General features: G+C 35.1%; 1 protein-coding gene across 1 annotated transcript; it reads left to right on the top strand.

Annotated features, from left to right (window-relative positions):
- Positions 1-1,858: 1,858 nt before the first annotated feature.
- Positions 1,859-24,118, top strand: Ire1 (serine/threonine-protein kinase/endoribonuclease Ire1). Its single transcript, XM_085949553.1, has 14 exons — positions 1,859-2,059; positions 2,152-2,269; positions 5,087-5,341; positions 5,591-5,785; positions 11,258-11,498; positions 12,978-13,668; positions 14,142-14,320; positions 15,324-15,473; positions 17,432-17,571; positions 18,643-18,833; positions 20,219-20,352; positions 20,962-21,109; positions 21,595-21,774; positions 22,801-24,118. The coding sequence occupies exons 1-14, from the start codon at positions 1,976-1,978 to the stop codon at positions 23,518-23,520; spliced, it is 3,426 nt and encodes a 1,141-aa protein (XP_085805679.1). The 5' UTR covers positions 1,859-1,975; the 3' UTR covers positions 23,521-24,118.
- The last annotated feature ends 920 nt before the right edge of the window (positions 24,119-25,038 follow it).

Below are 25,038 nucleotides of genomic sequence, written 5' to 3'. Positions count from 1 at the left end.
GGTGGCTACGTGCTAGGTGACATATTCTAGCGAACGAACGCACACTATTCTATCGCAATTGCCACACTGCACGCATCGCGCCTTGCTACGTGATTATGAGTCACCTCGTGATTCTCCCGGCGAACAAACGTGTGGGCTATTTTTATTGTGTCATCTAGTGATTTTACAAGATGGCGGATGTTTCTTCAGTATGACAAACGTCAAGCACCGTATATTTTGAGGTTATGAATAATGACGCATGGGATGAATTGACATTAATAATTGCAACCAACAAGTTCGAATAATTTGCGACTTTCGAAATTTTAAACTTATATTCTCTCTGAGAAGTAGCTTTCTGGTTAGTTTTGAGAGTGACATATCGTTGTTGACTTGAACGCTCCCAAAAAGTCAAATGAATTTATACCTAAGCACGTAGCGTGCAATGTGGCAGTAGCAGTGACGTCCCGTCGGGGCAGGCAGATTGAGCGTCGCTTGGGGGCGGCAGTTACCCAAAGGGCGGCAAATCGAGGAGAGTCATTAGGTATATATAGAAATAGTTACTTAAACTAAAGTAATAACGGAAATATCTTTCCATTAAAAAAATCAGCTCACTGCTTGGAAACGAAATTGGATGGTGTATTTTTAAATGTAGGTACCTATCTGAAACTTGAGACTCGTATATGAATCATAGATGGCATTTAAATTAGATTTAGTGGTATATATCTTGTTAGTAATGTATCCATCACAGAACAGATAATAATTATTTCTGAGTTCCCTGGTATCCATACAACACATTTCTTAGATATTGGAGTCATGAAAGGATGATTAAAAAGTACTGTATAAAAAATGTGGCGGCATTTTGGCACTGCCTAGGGGCGGCATATTGTCTAGGGACGTCACTGGGCAGTAGTGTTTTTAGTAGACAAGCATAGCACCTAGCTCAGCACTAGTGAAGCACCTGCCTCTAAGAGTTTGTGTAAAAATGAATCGTCCCAGTGGTCCTTTCATACAGTTAGGCTTCATCTTTGCAGAAGATAATGTTCTCAAATCTTTGATTTTTATTCTTCTCTCCAAAATAAACCTAGGTACCTAGTTAAAATTTTGTTCAAACCTATATTCAAAAATTATTAAATCTGAAGAAGATTTCTCCGCATAATAAATTATTTATCAACATTAAATTTGTGGTCACCTACGTATCTGGTGTTTGAAACAATATTGTTTTTATTTTTTGTTTTCATTGAGTTTCAATATTTCGTGTTTTATGGGGACGTATATTATCAATGTTTCTTAATACGTCATTGATCATAGCTAAGTAATATACTTTCCTGCAGGAAAAAGTGTTTATGTGTGGTCAAAAATTCTGAAGATTAAAGTTGCCATACGTAGAGAGCTTAAAATCCCTATATAAAATTAATTTCCCTTTTTTTATTATTTCGATATAATTATTGTAATTAATCTTGTTTTATAATGCTTCCGATCTATGGAAAAGAAATACAGACAATTATAATTTGGGGTCGTTGGTATTTTTTCGTTGTGTAGGTCTACGAACCACAGTTAGTAAACAATTCATCATAAAGAATAATATTATGTAGTTTAAAATATGTACCTACTTTAAATTATTACAATAGATTGTGGGGAGGGGCGATTAAAATTTAACCATAATGGTTACCTACCTACCTTCTTGGTTTTGATAATTTTTTCGATTATTAAATTGTAATCCATATCACGTTTAATTATTTTACGTACGTAGATACGGCCACCAATCATCCATCGTTGACACAATTGTTTATTTGCAAAAAATATTGAAAATAATAAATGACGAATCCCAAGAGATAGGAAACGATTAAGATAAAGTGTTGCCACGTTCCCAAATGGAATTATGTCAATGTCAAAATGTCTACACGAAATGTTATTATTGACGTATTGTCATGTGTTTCATACTTTAATGTTATTTACAAACAATAAACTGTAATTTTGTGCAATAAATAACAAAAAAATGTCTACCGGCCGTCTGATTATTTGCACATTTCTATTTTTTACGGTGTTGACTGGTGTTTATTCCGCCAGCGATATAAATAAGGTTAGATGGTTATAGATTAACAAGGACAGAGTCTCGCGCAATACACCGGTTTATAATGTAATTTAATTAATAATAACGTTTTTTCCCCCTAGGATAATACTGAAATTGCTAGAGAGCCTGATGATCGGCCTCTTTTGTTTACAACTTTGGGGGGCGGTATGGTGGCTTTGGATCAAGTGTCAGGAAATATAATTTGGACTTTGAAAGACGGTAAGGACCTTATTTCATCATTTTTAATTTATACGAATTTTCTACGTCATGTACTCATTCTCGTTCACCTTTATAACTATACAAAGTAATTTATTATCATGAAATTGGTACAGTTTGGTGTACTAAAAAGTGAGTACTGACACAAGCTGGATAGATACTTTTTTTAAAGTTTGAGATTTCTCATCTGATCTGTTTTGTGTCATTGTTGACATTTGGTGAAATACAAAGATGTTGATGGAAATCCTTTCGTAAAATTAAGGAATAGCACCTCACTCAATAACACGAAATCAAAAAAAAAAACATCCGAAAACAATGTATTTTTTTATGAATTCATTATGACGGCCAGGCGGGAATAGCGGCAATTTTCATAGCCGATTTCGGCAAAATTCGAAATTTAAATTTTGAGTACCTATTTTATTACTATTATTTTATTAGACAATGTCCGATCCTAATAGGGTCATATTGGCCTCCACACTGTGGAGGTTTATATCAACAGATTTTTGTTTTTACGAGAAATGAATGTTAGTCACTTGCTCAACCTATTCGACCCATACTCTGACTCCAAACACAAATTGATAAACAATATGACGTGTATTTACCAGACCCAGGATTCAAACCTGGGACACATGACATTATAAGTCAATGCGTAAGCCACATGGCCATCGTGGGGCCGTATAAGTTCTATAGTTCTGTGGCAACCAACGAGTCCCATGGGAACCAAGTTTTGTCAGTACATAAATCCACGACATAGAAACCGATCTCAAATATATTATTCAATTATTTTAATGTACATTTTCACAGACTGTCAGCGGTATCAATTATTGCTTACTCGATGAGAATGCTCACGGCGATTATAATATTGTTTATTACGTTCATTTCCTTAACATACAATTTCACACGCATCCATTTACTACTTACTAATAAGAAAGATTCATCATCATCATCATCAGCCAACCCGGTGTGGGTCCTGGCCTCCTCCAACAGCTCCCTCCACCTGTCCCTATCCAGTGTGGCCGCTTTCCAATTTGGTACCCCCAGAATACGGCAGTCACTGGCAGATCCATCTAACCAGCGAATCTTTGGCCTCCCTCTACTTCTACGTCCTATTGGATTGCTGGACATCACTCTCTTTGCCGGTTCATTGTCATTCATACGGTGCACATGACGTAGCCATCGCAGTCTCCCAATCTTAATTGATTGAACTGCGCTGCAATCTTCGTACAGCCCGTAGAGCTCAGCATTATATCTTCTCCTCCAATTGGTGCCATCCCTGATCGGTCCATATATACGGCGGAGAATTTTTCTTTCAAAGATGTTCAGGGCTCGTTTATTTCGCACAGTTAATGTCCAGGTTTCCGATGCGTAGGTGAGCACTGGCTTTACAAGTGTCTTGTAAAGAGTGCTTTTAGTTCAACGAGATAGTAAGCGGGACTTAAAATGTCTTAACAGACCAAAGTAAATAACAATAAGAAAGATTACTTAAATTAATATTTATTATTAATATGCATCTCTCACGCAGTCAGCCAATACCCAACAATGTGGTTGACCGAAATTCATGGGATATTCAGTGTCAGTATTATTCGATTGTGAGGGCTCCAATAAATAGCCCATCACGATTGAATGGAGATGTCACTCTGTATCACCGCGCCTCGGGCTGAATATCTCACTCTGCTTTTATCTTGTGTTATTGTATTGTGTATAACTGTCACCCCTGTACTTATAATAAACATGCAATCTCAATCCACACTAGAAGTTTTCACATCCGTATCAACATCCATCTCCAAATTTCTGTATAATTAATTACCACAATTATTATTATCAGTGAAGTTGAAATAGTTTATTTATTACAAAGTAATAAAAAAAAATTCTTTCGGTGGTTATCTATCAGTGGCGAAGGGTGACTTTTTGAAAGAGGTAGGCTGTGGGAGTAACCATGCTTGTCAGATATAATTGCAGGAAATAAGAAGATAACCCAATATTACTACTGATGAATAGGTACGCTAAAACGAAGAAATTTCAAAAGCTTAATTGGTTTGTTGTAATTAGTTCATAAAAATAAGCAATTAGTTTGAATTACTTATGTATTTTCCTAAACATTTATAAACGTAACATACGTTTAAAATATATTACCTATCATCTATGAAAATATCCGTTGTTGTATTTGTATTATGTTCAATAACAATTTATAATTTAACGCGTAAAACTAGACATTTTAAAATACCTCTATATTAGGTAGGTACAATATCAGATATCTAAATTGTCTAATGAGTGAACTAATAAATAAATAAAAATCATGAGAAAAATTATTTTATATTTTTAACAACAATCAATACATATTTATGTGATTGAATCCCATAGAAATTATTTTTTAAATTATCTTATTAATTATTTTGAATAAATGTGCTCTCGCGACGTAAGCTCTGACGAAACAGCTTGTACATTTGTATGCGGGACGCCAGACATTTTGAAATAATTAGAAAAAAACTTCATATTGAAAAACACGTCGATTCACGCGAAAATAATCCTATACAATATGTGAAGCGAAACGCGGTGTGTTCTATTTTTTTTAAACTTTCGAGAGATGCCATAGATGGTGCTTATTGAAATATGGGAAAAGATCGTAAAATTATGACAATTATACGATAGATGTCTTTGGGCATATTGAATATATTATTATTTGTGATTATATAAATACGTCAACATGAAAATAAAAACTATTTTTCTTAAGAAGGTAGGCTTTAAATAATCGCCTAGTATGGAGTCTTCGCCACTGTTATCTATACTGATCATAAACTTGATAGTCATAATAAATTTCAGAGCCTGTTGTGAAAGTCCCGAATGAAAACGATCATTATGTCCCGCAATTCCTGCCTGATCCCCGCCACGGAAGCTTGTATATGTTTGGCACGCACGCGGGGGAGAGGCAGGTTCTCAAGAAGCTTCCGTTCACCATACCGCAGCTGGTGGCCAACGCTCCGTGCCGCTCCAGCGACGGGATACTCTACACGGGGAAGAAGATCGACACCTGGTTCATGATTGATCCCAAGACGGGAATCAGGAAACACATCTTAGGTAGCTTTGAATGTTGAACGTTGAGAAATATAATCGTATTTATGGTTTATCCAGAATATTTGTCGAATATTTAATAAAATAATCTTTAATGTCTTATTTAAACCTTTTTTTATTGAATGAATAATACACAGGATTTAAGAATGTACTATTCTTTATTGAACATAGTTAATTTGAAACAAAGAACAATAAATATTCACTGTGTTTTTACCTTCAATGAATACAGTAGTTTGTTTGCTTATTATATTGCAGGCGTTGACAAGATGGACATCTTCGAGAGCTCCAAGAGCAACACTTGCCCCATCGACCCGAAGAATGCAATATACGTGGCCAGGACAGAGTACAACGTCCTCATGTACGATTCCAAGAACGACAACAAGCGATGGAATGTTACTTTCTTTGACTATTCCTCTCACTCGATGGGACAAGACATGTCGAAGAATTACGGTGAGTAACAGTGACAGAGACTTGATATTAACTGATTAATAACCGTTTATCTTCCCTCGTATAATTACTACAAGGCAATTACCATGTATATTGTAAATTACTTAATTTATTATTCCATCATTCCTTATTCAACATAAAAGTAAATTCATCTGAATTTTCGCGCAATAGTTGCAATTTGCACGATATGTGCTCATGCGCAGTAGAAATATAGTGGCGAACCTGAGAGAAAAAATACAAACTACACCGCGCAGAACATTTTACATTTACCGATTATCTATGACTACACAACGACAACAAACGCGTTCGCTAAGGCTTAAATCCATGTACGTGTACAGGCGCAATAATAGCGCATAAATAGTGTGTCAATTAAACTATCGCTATAATAAATCTTTGCATGCTAAAGTGCTGACTGTCTCGGCAATATCATTCTTCAAGCGTAAGTGAGCCGCGTTGTTGTCATTGTATGATGCTATTTGACAGGTTGTGACAATTGGTAAACATCAAAATGCTTTGCGCGGTGTAGTTTGTATTTTTTCCTACAGGTATGCCACTATCGTTCTACTGCGCATACATCATGGTAACTGTCGCGTGAGAATTCAGAAACCGCTAAACTTTTTTGATACATGCATGCAGTTTTGCAACATGTACCGATAATATGTGTTTACATTTGCATTTTATCTATGGTCGCAACAGGACTTACTGCCGCCAGTAAATTCACTCTTTTTTTTAACTCTGTAGAGAGAAAATTATGCCAGCAAGAAGTGATAGTGTTGCGCAGTAATTATTTTGCAGCCAAATGAACCTATCCCTAATAAGCATAGTATGTTGAAAATTAATGAATCATTCTTTTGAAACCTAAAAGTCTGAATCAATAAAGAAAATTTGTCATTTCGTATTATTCAACTTTGGTGTGTTATTCACTTTTCTTCACGTTTTCTAATCCTTAATATTAAGCTGATAACGGGTTTGTTATAATTGATAATATAATTTGTTTACAAGACGAATTATAATATACCATTGTTCATGAAACGGAAACTTCACTAAACGTAAGATTAATGCAAACAAATCGTTAACTTAATTATTAAATGTAATATTTTTATCATTGTTTATTATACAGATTTAGTATTGTTTACTTAGCTTAGCATAGGGCAGTGATCTTTAACCTAGTTTCCTCCTAGTGTAGTGTGGTACCAAATTTTCTATTTTACAACGTTTTTATTAGGTCGTATTCTTATTTGTCCGGTGGTTGTTTGTCCGGTACAAATCTTGCAATTGATTTTTAACTAACTTCCCGACTAGCTAGACATTTGAAACTTTTAGAATATATCAGAACATGATGACAATGAATTCTTTTAATACTTTTAGCCATTTTCAGTTAATTCGGTTTTGTATGAAAAGTTATTTCGGAAGAAATCTGTAATCCAATCCACTATTATTGGTTGCTATGGTCCTAACAACTAAATTATTAATATACTGCGTACTAATATGCGTTACTATGGAAATCAATATGAGTGTCAAAATGACATTTGAGTATTATTTCTATCAAATACAATTTTTTTGATCGTTTAAGCTAGTCAAGTCAAGTTTATATGATTCAACAGAAAATTGAAAAACTTTGTGTTTAAAAAGTTCTTTTTATCTTGTAATTATTTATCTATAAAAAGCATAATAATATAATGTCAAATCTTCTAACAGATTAAATTTGCAACTAACTATACAACATTACACGACGTGTATTAGTTTAGCATGACGATCGATCAGCTCTCAGTCAGAGATCGTTTTGTTCCCATGTACTGGTCGACTGGGAGTCTGTCTTTGTTTATAGGGATCGTCATGTCTAATTATGATTATGTCTATGTCTGGTGTGCCACGGGACTTTGGCAGAGGACGACTGTGCCGCTTTAGTAAAAAGGTTGTAAAACACTGGCTAACGCATGATGAGTACATGAGCAAATAAGGATTTTGAATATAATATAAAGCTTTGATATGTAGATGGGTAGGTAACATTGTTCGAAAAAGAGATCGACAATTAATATCATCATCTAGTAGTACCCAAATAAAATCAAATTTAGCGGAAGTACATGGCAACGAAAGAGTAAAAACCTAGAAGAGTGGATACAGCAAGGAGAAGTCTTCATCCAGCAATGAATTGTGAGCGACTAAAATGGTGACTCCGTTTCAAAAAAAAGATTTCAATTATTAATAACATTTAAAAATCATTGACAGATTTCTTCTGGTTTCATAATATTACGAAGTGGAGATATTATTTGAACAGATGTTTTTTTTTTACATTGATATTATTTTTTACCTGTTAGGTGTTTATTTCACAAAACTTCACAACTACAAGGGGCCGAAAGGAGGGTTATAAAAAATACCTGTGGTGAAGAGTTAATAAACGATTATTTAATATTTTCTTGATATAGTAAAAATAATTTATTCACAAAAATTTGTTAAATACATTGATTTACCGATAGTCTTTTAGCTAATTTCGCATAGGTTTAAGGGGGGACATGCTCAGCGTACGTCAAAATGGAGCTTTTATGCTATTTTCAAAGCATGATCCTGGACATTCCTTAAACGTTGTAGATAATCTATTTACATAATTTTGAAGCCTTATTATCCTTTATATTTATTTAAAACATTTGATTACTGCATAAAGTATTTTTATTACATAAAATAGTATTCTTTTAAACCTCTCACTCTAATGTTTTAGAATATAGTCATATTTCAGTACGTCCATGTGCAGTGGTGTTAAGATTTTTTATATCTATTAATTTTTAAAAGCATTTATAAAACCATTAGTAAAATTTATGTCGACATTATCATAGTGAAATATTTACGATAAAAAATTATATTGATAATCTCTGTGATCCCAAATTTGACAAGAATTAGGCATTTTATTATTCAAAAAATGGGTAAGATTTACACATTTGAAGATAATTCTAAAGATACTAATTATAAGCTATGTCTTTGACCATTCAAGTGTGATAAACATCCTACGAATATTGTTTGCTTTATAATAATTATTGACCTAAGAATAAGGTCAAACACGCGCGTTACCGTGATCTTACTCCCTACTTCATTTATCGTTTGTCAATTTATGGCTACGGCCGTATGTTGTAGCGTAGCCACTGGGAAATGCCAATAGAAATGGCGTATTTCAAAAAAATACTACCTTATTCTTAGGTCAATAATTATAATAAAGCAAACATTATTCGTAGAGTGTTTATCACATTTGAATGGTCAAAGACATAGCTTATAATCAGTATCTTTAAAAGTATCTTTAAACGTGTAAATCTGACACTGATTTAGTACACTTACCCATTATCATTCAACGGAAACAAACGCAATTGACGGAGATTATGGTAAACATACATAGTAACAAATGATAATAAAACCTGAAAAGATTGAAAATCTCATTAGTGTGATGTCTGAGTCTGCGTTTCGTTCACCATCTGTTAGATATCAGGCTAGTACTGGGTGAGAACCAGCTTCAGGGAACCCTGAAGTTGCACACCTTTCGTCTTTTTTAAATATGAAAATGCAGATTCACGCAAATAAGTTGAGTATAGAATTCTCAAATTAGGATTTCAAGCCGCGATTGACTGGTTATCAAACACAATGACTCACTGTTATTATTAGTTTGTGCGTGTTATTATCAGTTTACTCATTGGGCATTCTTTGGCCATTATTTACACCGTGTTTTAGATTTAAACACAGGAAGTTAATAAGTTGTTGATCCAGCTGGAATTTGTACTTACTCTCTTCTAAATTGGCAGAATACGATACATTTGTAGATGGGTCACACTGGCTCTTGCAATTATGTATCAACATTGTGTAGTATTGCATAACGTGTAGTACATACTACAATGCATTTGTCTGTGAACTAAAAACTGTTTACAAACATTTGTATTATTTGTATTCTGCCACGAATGGACAAACAAGCGAAGTGGCCATATTTGGGGAATTTTTTTAAAAATTGCGATGGTCTCGATTTTTCCAGAAGACACATTGTGTCTTGAGGAAATTTGTTTTGTATTAGTTACAATAAGACAATATTTAGTACGAGTTCCACTTATTTTAATATTAGTCAGGACCGGTTTCGTCTGCTTTAAAAGGGACATTTTCAACTGGTATAGAATATGCAATAATACAAATATTTACAGTAACAAATTGTATAAGGCAAAATTATTTTGAAGATAATATGAATGATTATTAAATAGAATTCGTAATTCTCTGTTCAAAAATTGATCAATAGCTTATTAGAAAACGTTATTATAATCGCATTTAGGTACTTAACTGCATAAAGTAAAATATCAATATTTCAATCATGACAAGTTACTAGGAATAAAATAAATCATGAGAAATTGGAAGGTAATTGATGGCCATTAACAAACAAACGACTAAAATTTATATTATACTATTGTAAAACAGAATCCTATCAAGTAAATGTTTTCTCAATTTTATTAATTAAAGCTATACCTCAGTTGAGGCATGGTCTAAAAAGATCGTGGCTAGGCGATGCGTGGATTGTACAAATGACGCGTGCCGAACGAAATATAATTTGTCATATAAATCCAACATGCGTCCATTTAATGTTCTGTTTATTGTTCTATTAGTAACAATAATAATATATTCATTGACATGTTTTCTTTTTCAAGTAAATGGGTAACGTTTTTTTAGTCATCTTTACGCGATTTCCGCGACCCCCGTCGCCATAACGAAACAAATTGACGTGTTCACAGCTCGACGTTCGCTCTCCGATTGCCAGCGAGTTCAAAATTTCATTCCACTTATAGTTGAAAATTATTTGTCGTTTCACTGAAGTACCGCCTTAACCCCGAAATTTAAATTTGTTTAATTATTTTTTAATAAAACATCAAATAGGCTGCCAAGATTTTTTTTCCTGCATGTTATTTCCTCGACGTTTCAGGCTTGTTGCAGAGGCAAGAAGGAGCAAAAACATGTGGTGGAAACCCAAAAACGATTACAAACAACTGTGAAAGTCTCAAACATTATATGTATAAAGAATACTATTTTTTCTATGGCTCCTAATTCAACTACACTAAAAACGTTGTAGAATGACAATCAAATTTTATATCAATCGTCATTTTCGTAAAATAAATTAATAATTGTTATCGAGATATTTGCCAAAAACTGTTTTAGATTTTCTTCAACTCACTGTAAAATTTTTAGTAGGGGACACATCGATGGAAACTTTTGAATAGTGTTTTGAATAATTTACAACAACAATATCAAGTTCCACACAAAAATTTTGCTAGTTGCGAATTATTCAGTCGATTTGCCATATTTTTGACTGGAGTAAGTTACAAATTGTCACTTACTCTCCCTATTCGTATACCGCATTCGATATGACTAATTATACAGTTATAGTCAAACCGTTTGGTGTCCTGTTGATGTCCTGTCCCATTTGTTCAGTTTTTAAATTTGTCTCTATGTTGTTTTCAACAGGCACTGTTCATTTCACGTCGACATCAAGCGGCCGCGTGACATCATTCGATCGCAAGACGGGCGACATGATCTGGTCGCGGGACATGCAGTCTCCGATAGTGGCGGCGTACCTACTGGACCGTGAGGGTCTCATCTCCGTGCCGTTCAACGCTGTCGGTGACGATACCATGGATCACATAATGGAGGACGTATCCACTCTTACCTCCGGCCAGGGCTTTAAGCATTCCAATATTGAACTATTGTAAGTAATTTTTTATTTCATTTATTCACGCATTGTATAATGTAGATTGTTTAAAATAGTGGGCTCTCAGATGAAGTTGCATGGATGAAAATTTGTTTGTCATTATTAATTTAATTTAATAAAAAGCAAATTTTTATCGTACTTTTTCCACTTTTATTAATTATTATTGAATCAGAATTGACAGAAACAATAAAAGAAATTTGTTTGTCAGACTCATAACTTTTATTTTACACAGATCTTTCGTGCTTGGAAGGAATATTTTCCTAAGCCCTCTCAAGCAGATTTCTCGACTTTACCCGGTCCCCCATTCTCCTCCAGTTGATCACTCCTAGTACTCGTAAATCTCTTTGTAGTCCATCAATCCACTAAATTTGCGGTCTTACCGCACTCCATTTTCCTTCTGGACCATGAAACATGAAGCGCTTTGTCAGTTACTACTGTTCATCCATATATGTGTCACTGAGTTTCAAAACCCGCTATAACACTTTTTTGAAATAATTAAGAATTATGTATATTGTTGGATTCGTTATTAAAATCTCTACATGAAAATTTTATCGCCTCTTTCAAAAGCCGTTACGATTTACTGTCATTTATGAAACAAAATCAATGTGTCTATCAAATCCCACTATAACACTATTGAAACATTCAAAAACCTTTTTAGTTCAAAAAGTTTTTGTTGATTTTCTCAACATAATGAAAAAGTGTTATAACGGGTTTTGAAACTCAACGACACATATATCATATTGTTGGCCTATTTCAGACGTTGGGTTTTGATAAATCTGACAATCTCGGGTTCCTCATAGAGTTTATATAGCTTATGATTATAGTGACGTTGCCGGACACCTTCCTCGCAAACTGGTGTTACATGCTAACATTTGACATATTATCAATCAACTCTTTTTATACTGCGATGAGCTTAGTTCTGAATTCAAACACCGGATGATTTATGATGGTATGTATATCTATAATGTCAACAACTCTAAATCGTAGCACTATAATGGTCTCAACAGTGTTTTATATAGGCGTTGTGATTTTTGATGATGTCCTGTTGTTACCTGTGATGTGAGGTTGATAAACTCATTAAGTGTCTCGATGTATTCATTATTTAATTCTGTAACTGTGGTGTGGCGTGGCATTGATTTGATCAATGGTTTAAATTAGGTTTTTTGCACGTTTAGTCCGATTCTACCATAAGGTAATATAAGTCAGGTGTAATATTTTCTCTATGCCTAGGTACAGGATTCACGCGAATAATCAGTAATTTTTAACTATCTATAAATAGTTGTGCTGTTTAACAAATTAATGTGCGCAGATCCAATGTCTTTCCATGCGCAGGATGAAGAGGGAATGTTTAGATTGCGCCTTGTCTCGCTCATTGCGCTCTTTCTGCTATCTCGTGTTTCCTGCCGAAATTATCGATCATCACTACTGATATGATACATTTATACTGTAGTCTGATTAATGGTTTCTCTTTTGCAGTCCGTCTCTCTATGTCGGAGAACATGTTCATGGACTTTACGCCTTATCATCATTGGTGGATAAAAACACCATAACTATATCCACTGAAGGATCGAAACCCTTGTTACTGGAAGGCCCTACAGAAAAAGGCAATGATGTTAATAATGACAAGTATAAATATCCAACATACAGAAAAAAAATTAACGTGCATTACAATATAAAAATGGACGATCCGGAAGGAACGCAAGGGTATTTATTACTGGGTCATTATTCTATACCGGAATACGCGGAATCAAACTTGGGCTTTATAACGAAAGCTCTATCGTTGCCTAGCAACATGATAGAAGGAGATTCCGGAAGGCAGGATCAAGTCAAGTTAATTATCCGCCCGACTGATGACAAGAAGGAAAAGAACTGGTACGAGATCGAAAATACTACAATTGCTCGATTGGATCCCGGCGGAAAAGAACTGGCAATTAGCAGTGAGGAAAACGGGGATGAAGACGAATCCAACGAGACAAAGAGCTTGTCGCAGTCAATCGGCGTGCAGACTGACTACGATTCAATAGACGCAGATACCCCTCTGAAGTGGGGGATGCTGTATAAATATGCCTATCAGTGGATCAACCATCAAGATAACAAAGGACTTAAGCTGTCTCTGATAATATTGGTGGGCGTTGTCGTGACCATGTTTTGGTATCTGCGGAATCAGGTATGCTCCCTGTATTATCAAAACCTTTATAATAAAATCATAATAAGTATGTTAGCAGTTCAGTATCAAAAGAGAATTTGACGCACTAGACTCGGAACGTAAATTCGGATTTCTTGAATAATAAGTACATGTATGTTAACGATCAGTGGCGGCTGCTTTAATACCTTAGAATTAAAAAAAATTAAACATCACTCGCCAGGAGCCCAATTTTTGAACCAAACAGTATCATAAAATATAAAACGAGAAATAACTTGAAAAGTAAGCATGATGCTTTGAACGGTGTCTGAAAATTACATGGAAAATGCTGGACGTAAATTTATGATCGCGTAAGTGTTTTCATTATCTTTTAGTCTATGACAGCTCAACTTAACATGTAAACAAGTAAATAACCTAAAAATAATACGGTAATTCTATTGCATTCTTTTGATATTTAAGTATGTAAATTATATTTATTTGTATTTACTTCTTTACAGATAAAAGAATTTCAGCAATTGTCACAGAGCGGGTCAAGGAACTCTAGTTCCTCCTCCTTTAACGGCAAGATCACCGCTATTTCTGAAGAGCAGGAGAATGGCTCCATCAAAGTTGGCAAGATTGTTTTCGACCCTGAGCAAATTCTTGGCAAAGGCTGCGAAGGGACCTTTGTTTACAGGTAATTGAAAAGTTGAATCTCCAACAATAATAAAATAATTGTCTTCCATATGTTTTTATCTGCAATCTGTTTGTCTATATTATATATCACGTCTATAGCCTTACAACTATATGTCATGGCTGCAGGCGTGTTAGGAGCAATCTGCGGAACCACAGATCTCCCCACACTTTCTATATAATATGTTTATGCGCTGACCTGCAGCCTGTATGCAGTATGATGGTCCTAGCTAGAATAAAAGGGGACTTACGATTCTTCATCCAATAGAAAATTGTCACAAAATTACAAAAAAATATTTATCAATAGTTATACTATCACTTTTATTTTTTCGATATACAGTTGGCGCTCGGTAATCCGGCACCCATATTTTTTCACCTATGCCAGATTATTGGATTTCTGTAGGAAATAATAAATAATCTGTCAAGGTCGGGCACGAAACTGCCGAGCAAACGGCTCTCCGTTCTGTAATCCGGCAGTTTAATGTGAAACCTGCCGTATTATAGAGCAGGAGAGCTGAGTTGCAAAAAGCCGGACTATTGGACATGCCGGATTGGTGAACGCCGGATTACCGACCGTCTACTGTATTTCAATGCAAAATTTTGATATTTGGTTTGTGATAGGTTATAAAATAACCTTTTAAAATTGGATAAACACTAACTATCTATTATTCGAAAGAAACATAATATTTTGTTTTATTCAGAAGATGTTTGTTATGAAAAATAGTGTCTCGAAATCCTGCAATTTTTTGTGTTTCACTCATTATTCTTCTTGGTCTTTCAAGCTACATGTGAAGATGGAAGAGAAACGAAGGAAAAGAAGGAAGAAGAAGACACAACCACAAACTGTACACGTTATACAGTGATATTTGTATCAGCTCGCATCTTCAAAGTGTCTTACTTTACAATGGTTACATAAATTGGGCATGCCATGTCTCAAATCTCAATGTCATCATGTTTTTTCACCAAAAAATAATAATAAAATTAATAATGATTGATATTGGTTCTAGGGGTTCTTTTGAAAATCGTGATGTAGCTGTCAAACGATTGCTGCCGGAGTGTTTCACCTTCGCCGATCGAGAGGTGGCTCTTTTGACAGAATCTGATGCCCATGCAAACGTCGTCAGATACTTCTGCATGGAACAGGATAAACTATTCAGGTACGTACTAATACCGGGAAGAAAGGTAGAACTCACATGTATGTCGGTGATAGAACCTTCTTCAGCATTATTTCAGTTAGAGGGTGTGTGTGACATCATTACTGACAGGGTAAATTATAACACGGATTCTTGATTTATAATCCTGCGCAGGACAGCAATTTATTTAGATTAAAACATGGGTAAACAATGGTAATTTTACAATATCAGTTACGGCAGAGATCTTAAATTAAACACAACACTGGCGTTATATTTGGGGTCGATTTATTATTGTCATCCCGCGCACTAAGCAACGGTTCACTTTTTCTCTCGCTAGGGAATTGATTAACTTTCATTAGATTTCACGAGTCACCGGTTAGTATCACAACGTTTACGGATTATTAACGATTGATTTAAAAATGGGCCGGGAGCACAATTGATTACGCGATTGCACGCCTCGCGCCACTCCGGCGTGACAGTTATTTTTATGTTATGCTTTCCTCGTGGGTTGGTTTGAACTGACGCTATTTTAAAAGGCATCTTTTAATTTTGGCGGGGTCTATTCTGCTGAGGGGAGGAGAAAGGGGGCAGGTTACTGACCAACGGTACATTCACTTGGGATCCGCCGCTTCCATCCCCGGGCCGGGTAAAAAAAAAATGCACCCTTGTCCCTCGTCGGCACGCTGTACAACCGACGGAATACGTTTCGCAATTATTATTATGTTGTCAGTCAGGAAAGCTAAACCTTTAGCCGGGGGCGTTTTGATGTGTTTGTTGTTAAATTGTTGATTTGGAATTTGAAACGTTATCGCGCCATGGTCTTTTTTTGTCTGGTAACAGTACATACAATGAGACCATTATTTTTCACTGTGTACTCCAGCAGCCCCATTCAATAGTGGAACAATTTAACTTTGAACTTACGCACATGCGATATTTTCTACTGCGCACGAATTACACAAGGTTAATTTAATTATCATTCGCCGATACTATTTTCGACTGCTCGTACATGAAGCCTATTGCATCGCTCGGTATCATTCCAACTGTGTCAAAACTATTGATCTTCATGCTTGTGTGGTATGTCACGAATGGTGTTTATTATTATCAATAAATTAAGCACCCATGCTTTTATGCCTATTATTTATTACTTATTTGTTTACTTCACCCTGACACACTCAGCATTAGAGTAAAGTTAAATTACACTTTCAATTACGACGCAATGAATAATATAAATTTTAAAGGAAGACACAGGGGAATTTAATGGACGAAACGGTTGCATAGTAAATTGTCGTCAGTCTAGATCTGATTATATTGAAATGTTTGTTTACAAATGTTGCGTGTTGACAATTTTTTGGGTGTGGCACCTCTTAAAAGTTCATCACCCTCAATGATAATTAAATTATTTACTTTTAATATTATTTTAAATACTTTTGACCTTGCAGGTGTCATCAGACATATAAATAAACAAATATTTTGTTATGATTGTAAATATTGTTAAAGTTAAATGATAATGCAAACAGAGTTAATAGTTTAGTTAATTAGTTTTGTAGAAATCAACAATCTTTGTCAGCATATAGGTCTGCGATATAGGAGCTGTCCTCAATTATAATATTCATTTTCTTAATATTTATTTTGACGTAGAGTCCACCAGTATCCAATTATTGCAAACTCAATGAAATATGTAACTGGCATCAATTTATAATATTCATTTCAGCGAATGCCTGCGAAGTGTCCAATTATCGCATACTCAATAAAATAGCTGATCCCCAATTTATTGAATAGTCATTTCAACATATTATTCAATAGTGCGTACGTCAATAAATAGCGGATCATAATTGATTGGATAGGATACCATCATAACTTCCTGGACTGAGCACACTTTCACCGGGTGTTACTCCCCAAAGTCTTATCAACTTGACATCCAAATGGGAGTGTCAATAGAGGTGTGATTATATAGCTGTAAAAAAGTGTTTTTTAATCAACAGGTATATTGCTTTGGAGCTATGTGCCGCTACACTACAAGAATATGTGCAGAAAAATCTGGAGACGGATTATGAAATCAGTCCATTGGAAGTCTTACAACAGGCTACGTCTGGCTTGGCTCATCTTCACTCTTTAGACATCGGTGAGTTAAAAAACATATTTAAAAACGTCGGCAACCTGGCATCTCTTTTCAATCTACTTTAGTAATGTGTGACGCCTAAAGTTATTGAAAAAACCTTTCTTCTATATAGATGTAGTGTAAATGTATGAAATTGAAGCAAAAAAGGGATCTCGTGTCTACTGATTAAGTTAGCTACAAGTGACTTTACATTGTAGGTTCATTTGTAGAGAACTTCACACTACTGCCATCATTGATTAAAGACTTTAAAGTCAATGACTCTAAAGGGAGTCGGTTTTCATCTGGCGTTGCTTATAGCGGTCATCCGTTTGTCCGGCGTTTCACAGGGGGAGACTTGGTTTATGATTCGTACACACTATTAAGAGTGTCAACTCTGATGTGAATGTAGACCATAGACAATACATGTTTTTACCCTGAACGAAATGGACATTTCTTTTTTTTAGCCTGTATGATAATTTTAAATACTTCGACTATTACCGTTATTGCCGAAATTAAAATGCCATCTTGTACAACTCGGTAAAATGTGACACAACACATACTTCACCTGTACCATTTGTTTGCCATTTTGCAGAGCATTTAAAAAGACGATTCATCACGATGAGTAGATAAGCTACATTACACTTCAGCATTATTATTTACTTGAACAATCATGTAAAATGTGTGTATAACCATTGATAACTGCACTTGAGTGAGTAATCACAATGACCATATAAATGGCAGAAATTGCGTCAGATAATCGGAATCGTAACTGAGCGATGTTAATATTTTTGTGGAGTTGACCAACTTACATGATTCATTCATTTGTTAATACTTTGGACGCTGAAGACGCACCTGGCGCGTAATGACCAGGCGGCCGATCGATGTACTTAACGTGCATTTTAAAGGTGGTAATTAAAAAATCATTATCTAGTCAGCAGCGAACGAGTTAAATAATTTCAAATGTCATAACAGAAATAACATATTCCTTCTATTTATAATTCAAATTCTTTGGTGACCCCAGATATTATATGAACTCTTTGACGTGACTCTAATTAATATTTATATTATAAATTTTAAATCTGTTTACTATTTCAGTTCACCGTGACATAAAACCCCATAACGTATTATTATCCGTTCCGAGTAAGAAGAGCTCGGTGCGGGCCATGATTTCTGACTTTGGCTTGTGCAAGAAGTTGAACATCGGGAGGAACAGTTTCTCGAGACGGTCTGGTGTCACCGGAACGGACGGGTGGATCGCACCTGAAATGTTGAAGGGGGAGAGAACGGTTAGACTACATTTTTTTTCCAAATCTGTTTCACAGGTTTTCATGACACACCTGGGCTTATTGAGTTTTATACAATATGCTGTATAATCTGAAAAAATGTATGCAAAGAAAATCTTCTTTTGTAGAAACTGAGCCTTAATTATTTGCAATGAAGCAAGAAAGGAAGTCTGTGAATACTGTACTAATTTTTATTGTTGCCATTTTAAAATTTCGATTTCCTGATGGTTATTAAAATATTTTTTAATTGACATGTAATGGTATAAGTATAAGAGCCGAGCCACACCGGGCGACTCTGGTCTCGAGACCAGTCGCGCGACTGGTCTTCCTGGGCGATTTACTCGGGCGACTTGCAGGCGACCAGAGAGGCAGCCAATAAATAATAATAATAATGAATGTACGTAACGTACCTACGCAAGTATGCAAAAAATACGTTCTCTCCGCGCGTGGCAACCGGGAGGCAGCCAATAATCCGCTCGGCGCTCACTTTTAAGATGGACGTCGAAGACGTTGCACTCGTGCTGTATTTGCGGCATAAAAGATTACTGGAAAAGAAGAAGAAAAAAAGGATCTGGACTCATCCTTTCGTCGCAGCTCGCTTTCTGTCTGGAGTATTTATCACGTTGTATGATGATTTAAGAAAATTCCCTGGCAAATTTTTCAACTACGTTAGAATGTCGATATCATCATTTGATTAATTATTGACTCTGTGCAAGAATGACCTAACCAAACAAGATACTATCCTACGGAAGTCTATACGTCCCGTTTGTATCTCTATAATGAACATATCCGTATCGAACGCCATGGCTGATAATGAATGTACACGCAAGTTATGCAAAAAATACGTCCTCTCCGCGGCGTAGCTGCCCGCGACTAAATCGCCCAGTGTGGCAGCACTCAATACATAACTATATGTTTTCATACATCGCTACCGGTCGCCCGACCAGAGAGACTGCGAGACCAGACCGAGCGCATGAACGTGATTTTACTGATTGCCCGACTTTATTACTTGCGCGACTACTGGGCGACCAGGTGTGGCATGCTCCATATAACTGCATGCATCGGTCTGGTCTTGGCGACTGGTCTAAATACTGCACAATAAAAAATGAATAAGAATTATAGATTAATAGTTAATACAAATTTGAAATAATTTAAACATTGCTTTATCAGTGGTTAATTATATCAATTGACGCATTGGTGATACTGGATTTGTATATTTTTTATTGACATGGCAAAAAATTGTGTATTATTCAAATGGTATATGTTTACGACGGTAAATGTCAAGACATTTATTTAATACTGCTAGTCTCACCAGTTGAAACTAACGCCAGGACTAAATGTAGCTACTGTATATATTTATGTTTGTTATTTTTGTTTTTCTGTTCCAGACAACATCGGTGGATATTTTTTCATTGGGCTGCGTGTTTTATTACGTTCTGTCGAAGGGCACTCACCCGTTTGGTGACGTTTTGGAAAGACAGGGGAAGATATTGAAAGGGCGATACAATCTCAATGATCTAACGTGAGTTGGTCCATTTAAATTTGTTGCACAATTAATAATCGTTGCATGTGAACGAAGAAACCTGTAAATTATAAAGTCATGTAGAATCTAGTCGGCAGACTGCTGTTTCTGATTTCATGTCTGGAAAAATTTTATGTTCTTTTTTCAATGTGTGTTTGATCTAGGTCTCAATAAATTGATTGATCGAATAGCCAACAGATAATCCATATAAAAAGTCGTCTTGGAATGAAAATGGTAAATTTGTTTTTTAATAACCTAAATATATTTTTTTCTTCAAGACAGAATATACAAGATCTAAGAATGTAAAATTTTTCATTGAATATATTGGGAGGGGACATTTTATCATATAAAATTCCAATAAAAGACATTCTTAAAATTCGATACATTATGGAATAAAAATTTGATTTATAAGAAAATTAAATACTAAAATTAGGTACAATTGGTTATCGACCGCGACTCAGATATACATATTTTTTCACATAATATGGAATTTCAATTTACAGATAACTTTTCAAGAACAAAAATTTCCATTAAACGAGAATTGGGTGTACTAATTAACATAATTAAATATTTTTATTGTCTACAACTATGTTACGATTACATTTACAGTGGTTCTATGCCAGAGGAGGAAGTAGAATTAACTGTATGCCTTTTGAAAGCCATGCTGAATTCCCGCTCTTTTGAACGTCCCCCAGCCAACGTTGTACACAAGTATCCTCTTTTCTGGAATAAGCAGAGAATCCTCACATTTTTGCAGGTAATATTATAATTTATGAATGTAAGTTATCGGCCGCTTTAGCAGAGAGGTTGGTAGCCTTCGCGGCTCTGATTCACTTATAGGGTCTATGCTAATTATTTTGATTAATTATAGAATAGGTTTCACTATAACTACAAACAAAGTTGTTTTTAACATAGAATACATCTATTGGCAGGACCTACATAGAAAAGCAGAGGTGTCACATGAAAATGTCATGGTTTTGTTAACATCTAATAAACAAACGAAATTTTTTCCTCGTATGGTTTATGATTTTGGCGTTTCATAACGGTACCCGAAGATCGAAAGGTTGTCGCACCAAAATCGCTCGCTCTGTTGGAATGCTACGTGAAACAATACAAAGAGAACCGATGATTTTATTTGAATACTGTTGTTTTTTGCTGTGCACTTGTGTCCATGATACTGCAGTATATACTCAGCTGCATATGTACATTTCTAGATATTTATATGATTTGATTTCTTCACAGGATGTCAGCGATAGAGTCGAAAAAGACCCTCCTGGAGGCCCCCTGGAACTCGGAGCCCTAACAGTGGTTCGTGGAGACTGGCGGGCCTGCGTGGGTAACGCTGTGGCTGCCGATTTAAGAAAATACCGCTCCTACAGTGGCGATAGTGTCAGAGACCTCCTGAGGGCTATGCGCAACAAGGTATTTTATCCTGTTCATTATTGTAATTGTTGTCGTAAGTAGGCTGAGTCACAGCCTTATGCGGAACTTTATGCATTCTATATGCCTTCCACGATATATTAGTTCCACGCTTTCAAGAAATGTGTGAATTTCTCAGATGCTCTAATAAAGTTGCATTAACTTTCGCGCTCACAGACTTGATTTAATCTATAGAGTCAAAACATCAAAAAACTTAAATGACAAAATATTCAAGTTGGATAAACATCATTGTAGATCGTTCAATGCAACGGTGATTTTGTATGGGTGCTTAAGGGCCAAGGTGTTGTGTGAAAGTCGAGAATAAAGAATTTGTAGTATCTTTGTGAGTTTTGCCTAAATAATCTGTAGACTTTTAGGAAAGATGTATATGTTAGTGTTACTCGGCCTATAATGTCAATTTGTGTATGAGTCAGAGTATGGACTTGATAGGTTGAGCAAGTGGCTGATATCCATTTCTCGTAAAAACAAAATCTGCACAATCACTGCTGACCTGTTAATTAATATTTAATTACAACATTTAAATATCATGTTAATTATTAATGCAAACGCGCCAGTCTCGGTGTCAGGACTAAATGACAAACCACCACTCTGTGGAGTCCCATATTATGATCTTATTAGGATCGGACGTGATCAGATAATATGTTACTATGATATTATGTACCTTGTTTTTTCACATCTTAGAAATTAACGTTTAATGCCCACATACAATATAATGTTAATAACTTAAAAGAGTATTATTGTACACGTTGTTGTGTTAAAATTGAGAATAAAACAATGTTTGGTACATTAGATGTCCGTGGTTATAGCACTTTTTCAAATGACTATTTAGTCAAAGAAGAGCTAAGCTAAAAAAAAAGCTGTCGAATCTGTTTCTATATGGAATTTGTTAAATATGTCTGCTAAAAATTTGGGCTGGATAAACCAAAACTCAGATATCTTCTATAACTTGTCCATCATCCACATCCACGTGCACTGATATATAAATCATGAATGTATTTATTATTTCAGAAACATCACTACAGAGAACTGACGTTGGAAGCACAGACCAGTTTGGGTTCGATTCCAGATGGATTCACCATGTATTGGATCAGTAGATTTCCACGACTCTTGCTGCATACGTGGCTTCAAATGCAGACACTAAGAGACGAGAGTATATTCAATTTGTATTACGACACCAATTACACCTTCGATAACCATTATATTTTGAAAGAAGTAGAATTCAATAATATTAAAAACTTCAATATGGATAAACCGATTGAAGGCAATAGTCTTTTTATTAAGAGTAAAAACTACTACGATAATAATAGTCCGCAGAAAGCTAAGTATAAAAATGATCCTGGTAAATTTAATCGTGGTAATACAGTCGAAGACTGGAGAGCCACTCCTCGCCCCGATTTTAACAGCCCTGACGAAGCAATGATGAATAATAAATTGTACGTAAACGATAGATCCGACTTTACCAGGCATTCCCCGGTTAGGACGATGGATAATCGCGACATGAATAGATATAGAGATGACGGAAATAGAGAAGTTAAAGCATCACCAAAGCACAATAGAAAAGCGTACAGGAATAAAGGCAATCAGCTGCAGAATAATTTAGATGGCGGACAAAATAATCAATCCGAGGATCCGGTGAATAAGGTGAAAAGGAAGAAGAAGGAAGAAGCACCTCTTGTGTGGACGCTGCCTGATGAATCGCAGCCGAAGGATTTCAATACTGACACATGAGCCCTGGTTACTTTGCAGTAATTAATAAAAAAAACGTATACATGGTATTTATTATCACAAAAAAATAATGTTAGGTTTGCCAATTATTGTTAGTTTTAAAAACAAACATTGAAATCTTAATATGAGATGAGGGCAGGTAGAGTGTGACATGTTTAGGAAGAATTGTGACAGTGACATACATTTCAATGTTTACTTGGGGTTATGTTTTGCAATTGGTTTTAAAAGGAGAGATTTAAAAATAATGTATACCTATCGAATGTACTGAAAAAGTCTTTAGAACTGGTGTATCTATTGCACATTTAACTGATCAGTTTTAATAAACAAAACTGTATTATTGTGATAAAAAATATTATTTTCAAGTAAAGTGTAATGATGTTATTGCTTAATTTTTATTTACAATAGAAATTGCTATGAAAGCATGCTTCAGTTGTTTTTACTCTGACGATTTGTTCATATGACTGTGTCCTTTATGGCCCGAACACATTACCATTACGTCACGTAAGCTCACGCTACAGGAAAGAATTGTGCAAAGTCGTTTTTCTTGGTATTTAAATTGTTATCAGACTTATGCTTTTCAACCCATAGCATATTTTGAACCAAAAACGAATATTGTCAGTTAGCAAAATCTGCCGAAATGGCCAGAACAACAAGGAGGTTACCTCATGCGAATCACGCTATATCACCAACCGTTAGTGAACGTTTTATATTATTTTCTGCAAGTTTACACATTTTCGAGTCTCGTCAAAACCGCGTGGTCTTTATTTTTTAGTGATTTGATGATAGATTATCTATGACTATTAGTCTGGTGTTTACTTATATTATCTATGGTTTGCTGGTTGGGTTTTGTTCTTAATATTATCTATGCATGCAATTATTGCAAGTAATTTGATGTACACACAAGTAGAAACTGTTAAAATTAATTGAAATTACCGTGAATCATAAATAATAATAAATGTAAAGCATTGCTTTTAACCTTATCTAATTAATTTTTTCGTAATTTTCGAAGTTTTCATCTCTAAATAAAACATCGATAAAATTATAGACCAAATGTCATTTTTGATTTGGACCAAACAAGAATTTTATTGTTAGAGGTTTTTTGCAAAACCTTACAATCACACTATAATGTTTATTAAAAAATGCTTGCAAAAACAGAAATTGCCTTATGTAACTTTGACTGCCTGTAACTTTGCTTGAGGCAATGCTTCTCGTTTTCTATTAATTAACATCATGGACCTATGATCCTTTCGTTTTTTTTTATTTTGTTGGTCGATATCTGCAAAAGAAAACAGTTTTGATCTCCTGTTCCTAATAAGAAGAACTACTCGAGTTGGCACTTTCCATAGTATAATTTATAGGGATAGTGATCATTCAAAATATACTGCGGAATGACGAAACTATAGACTAAATTTGTCAACGTAATAGCGTGTGACGTGATGGTAATATGTTCGCTCCATCATCTTTTTGAACTCTACTATAATACAGTTAACATATAACTTTTATGCTACGCTACATACTGGA

This window comes from Rhyacophila brunnea, unplaced genomic scaffold (genome assembly GCF_057557595.1).
Source record: "Rhyacophila brunnea isolate RB1 unplaced genomic scaffold, BYU_Rbru_1.0 scaffold_22, whole genome shotgun sequence".
In the NCBI taxonomy this organism is placed as follows: Eukaryota; Metazoa; Arthropoda; class Insecta; order Trichoptera; family Rhyacophilidae; genus Rhyacophila; species Rhyacophila brunnea.
The sequence above is the reverse complement of the archived record's forward strand: the minus strand, read 5'-3'. Positions and strand labels throughout refer to the sequence as shown.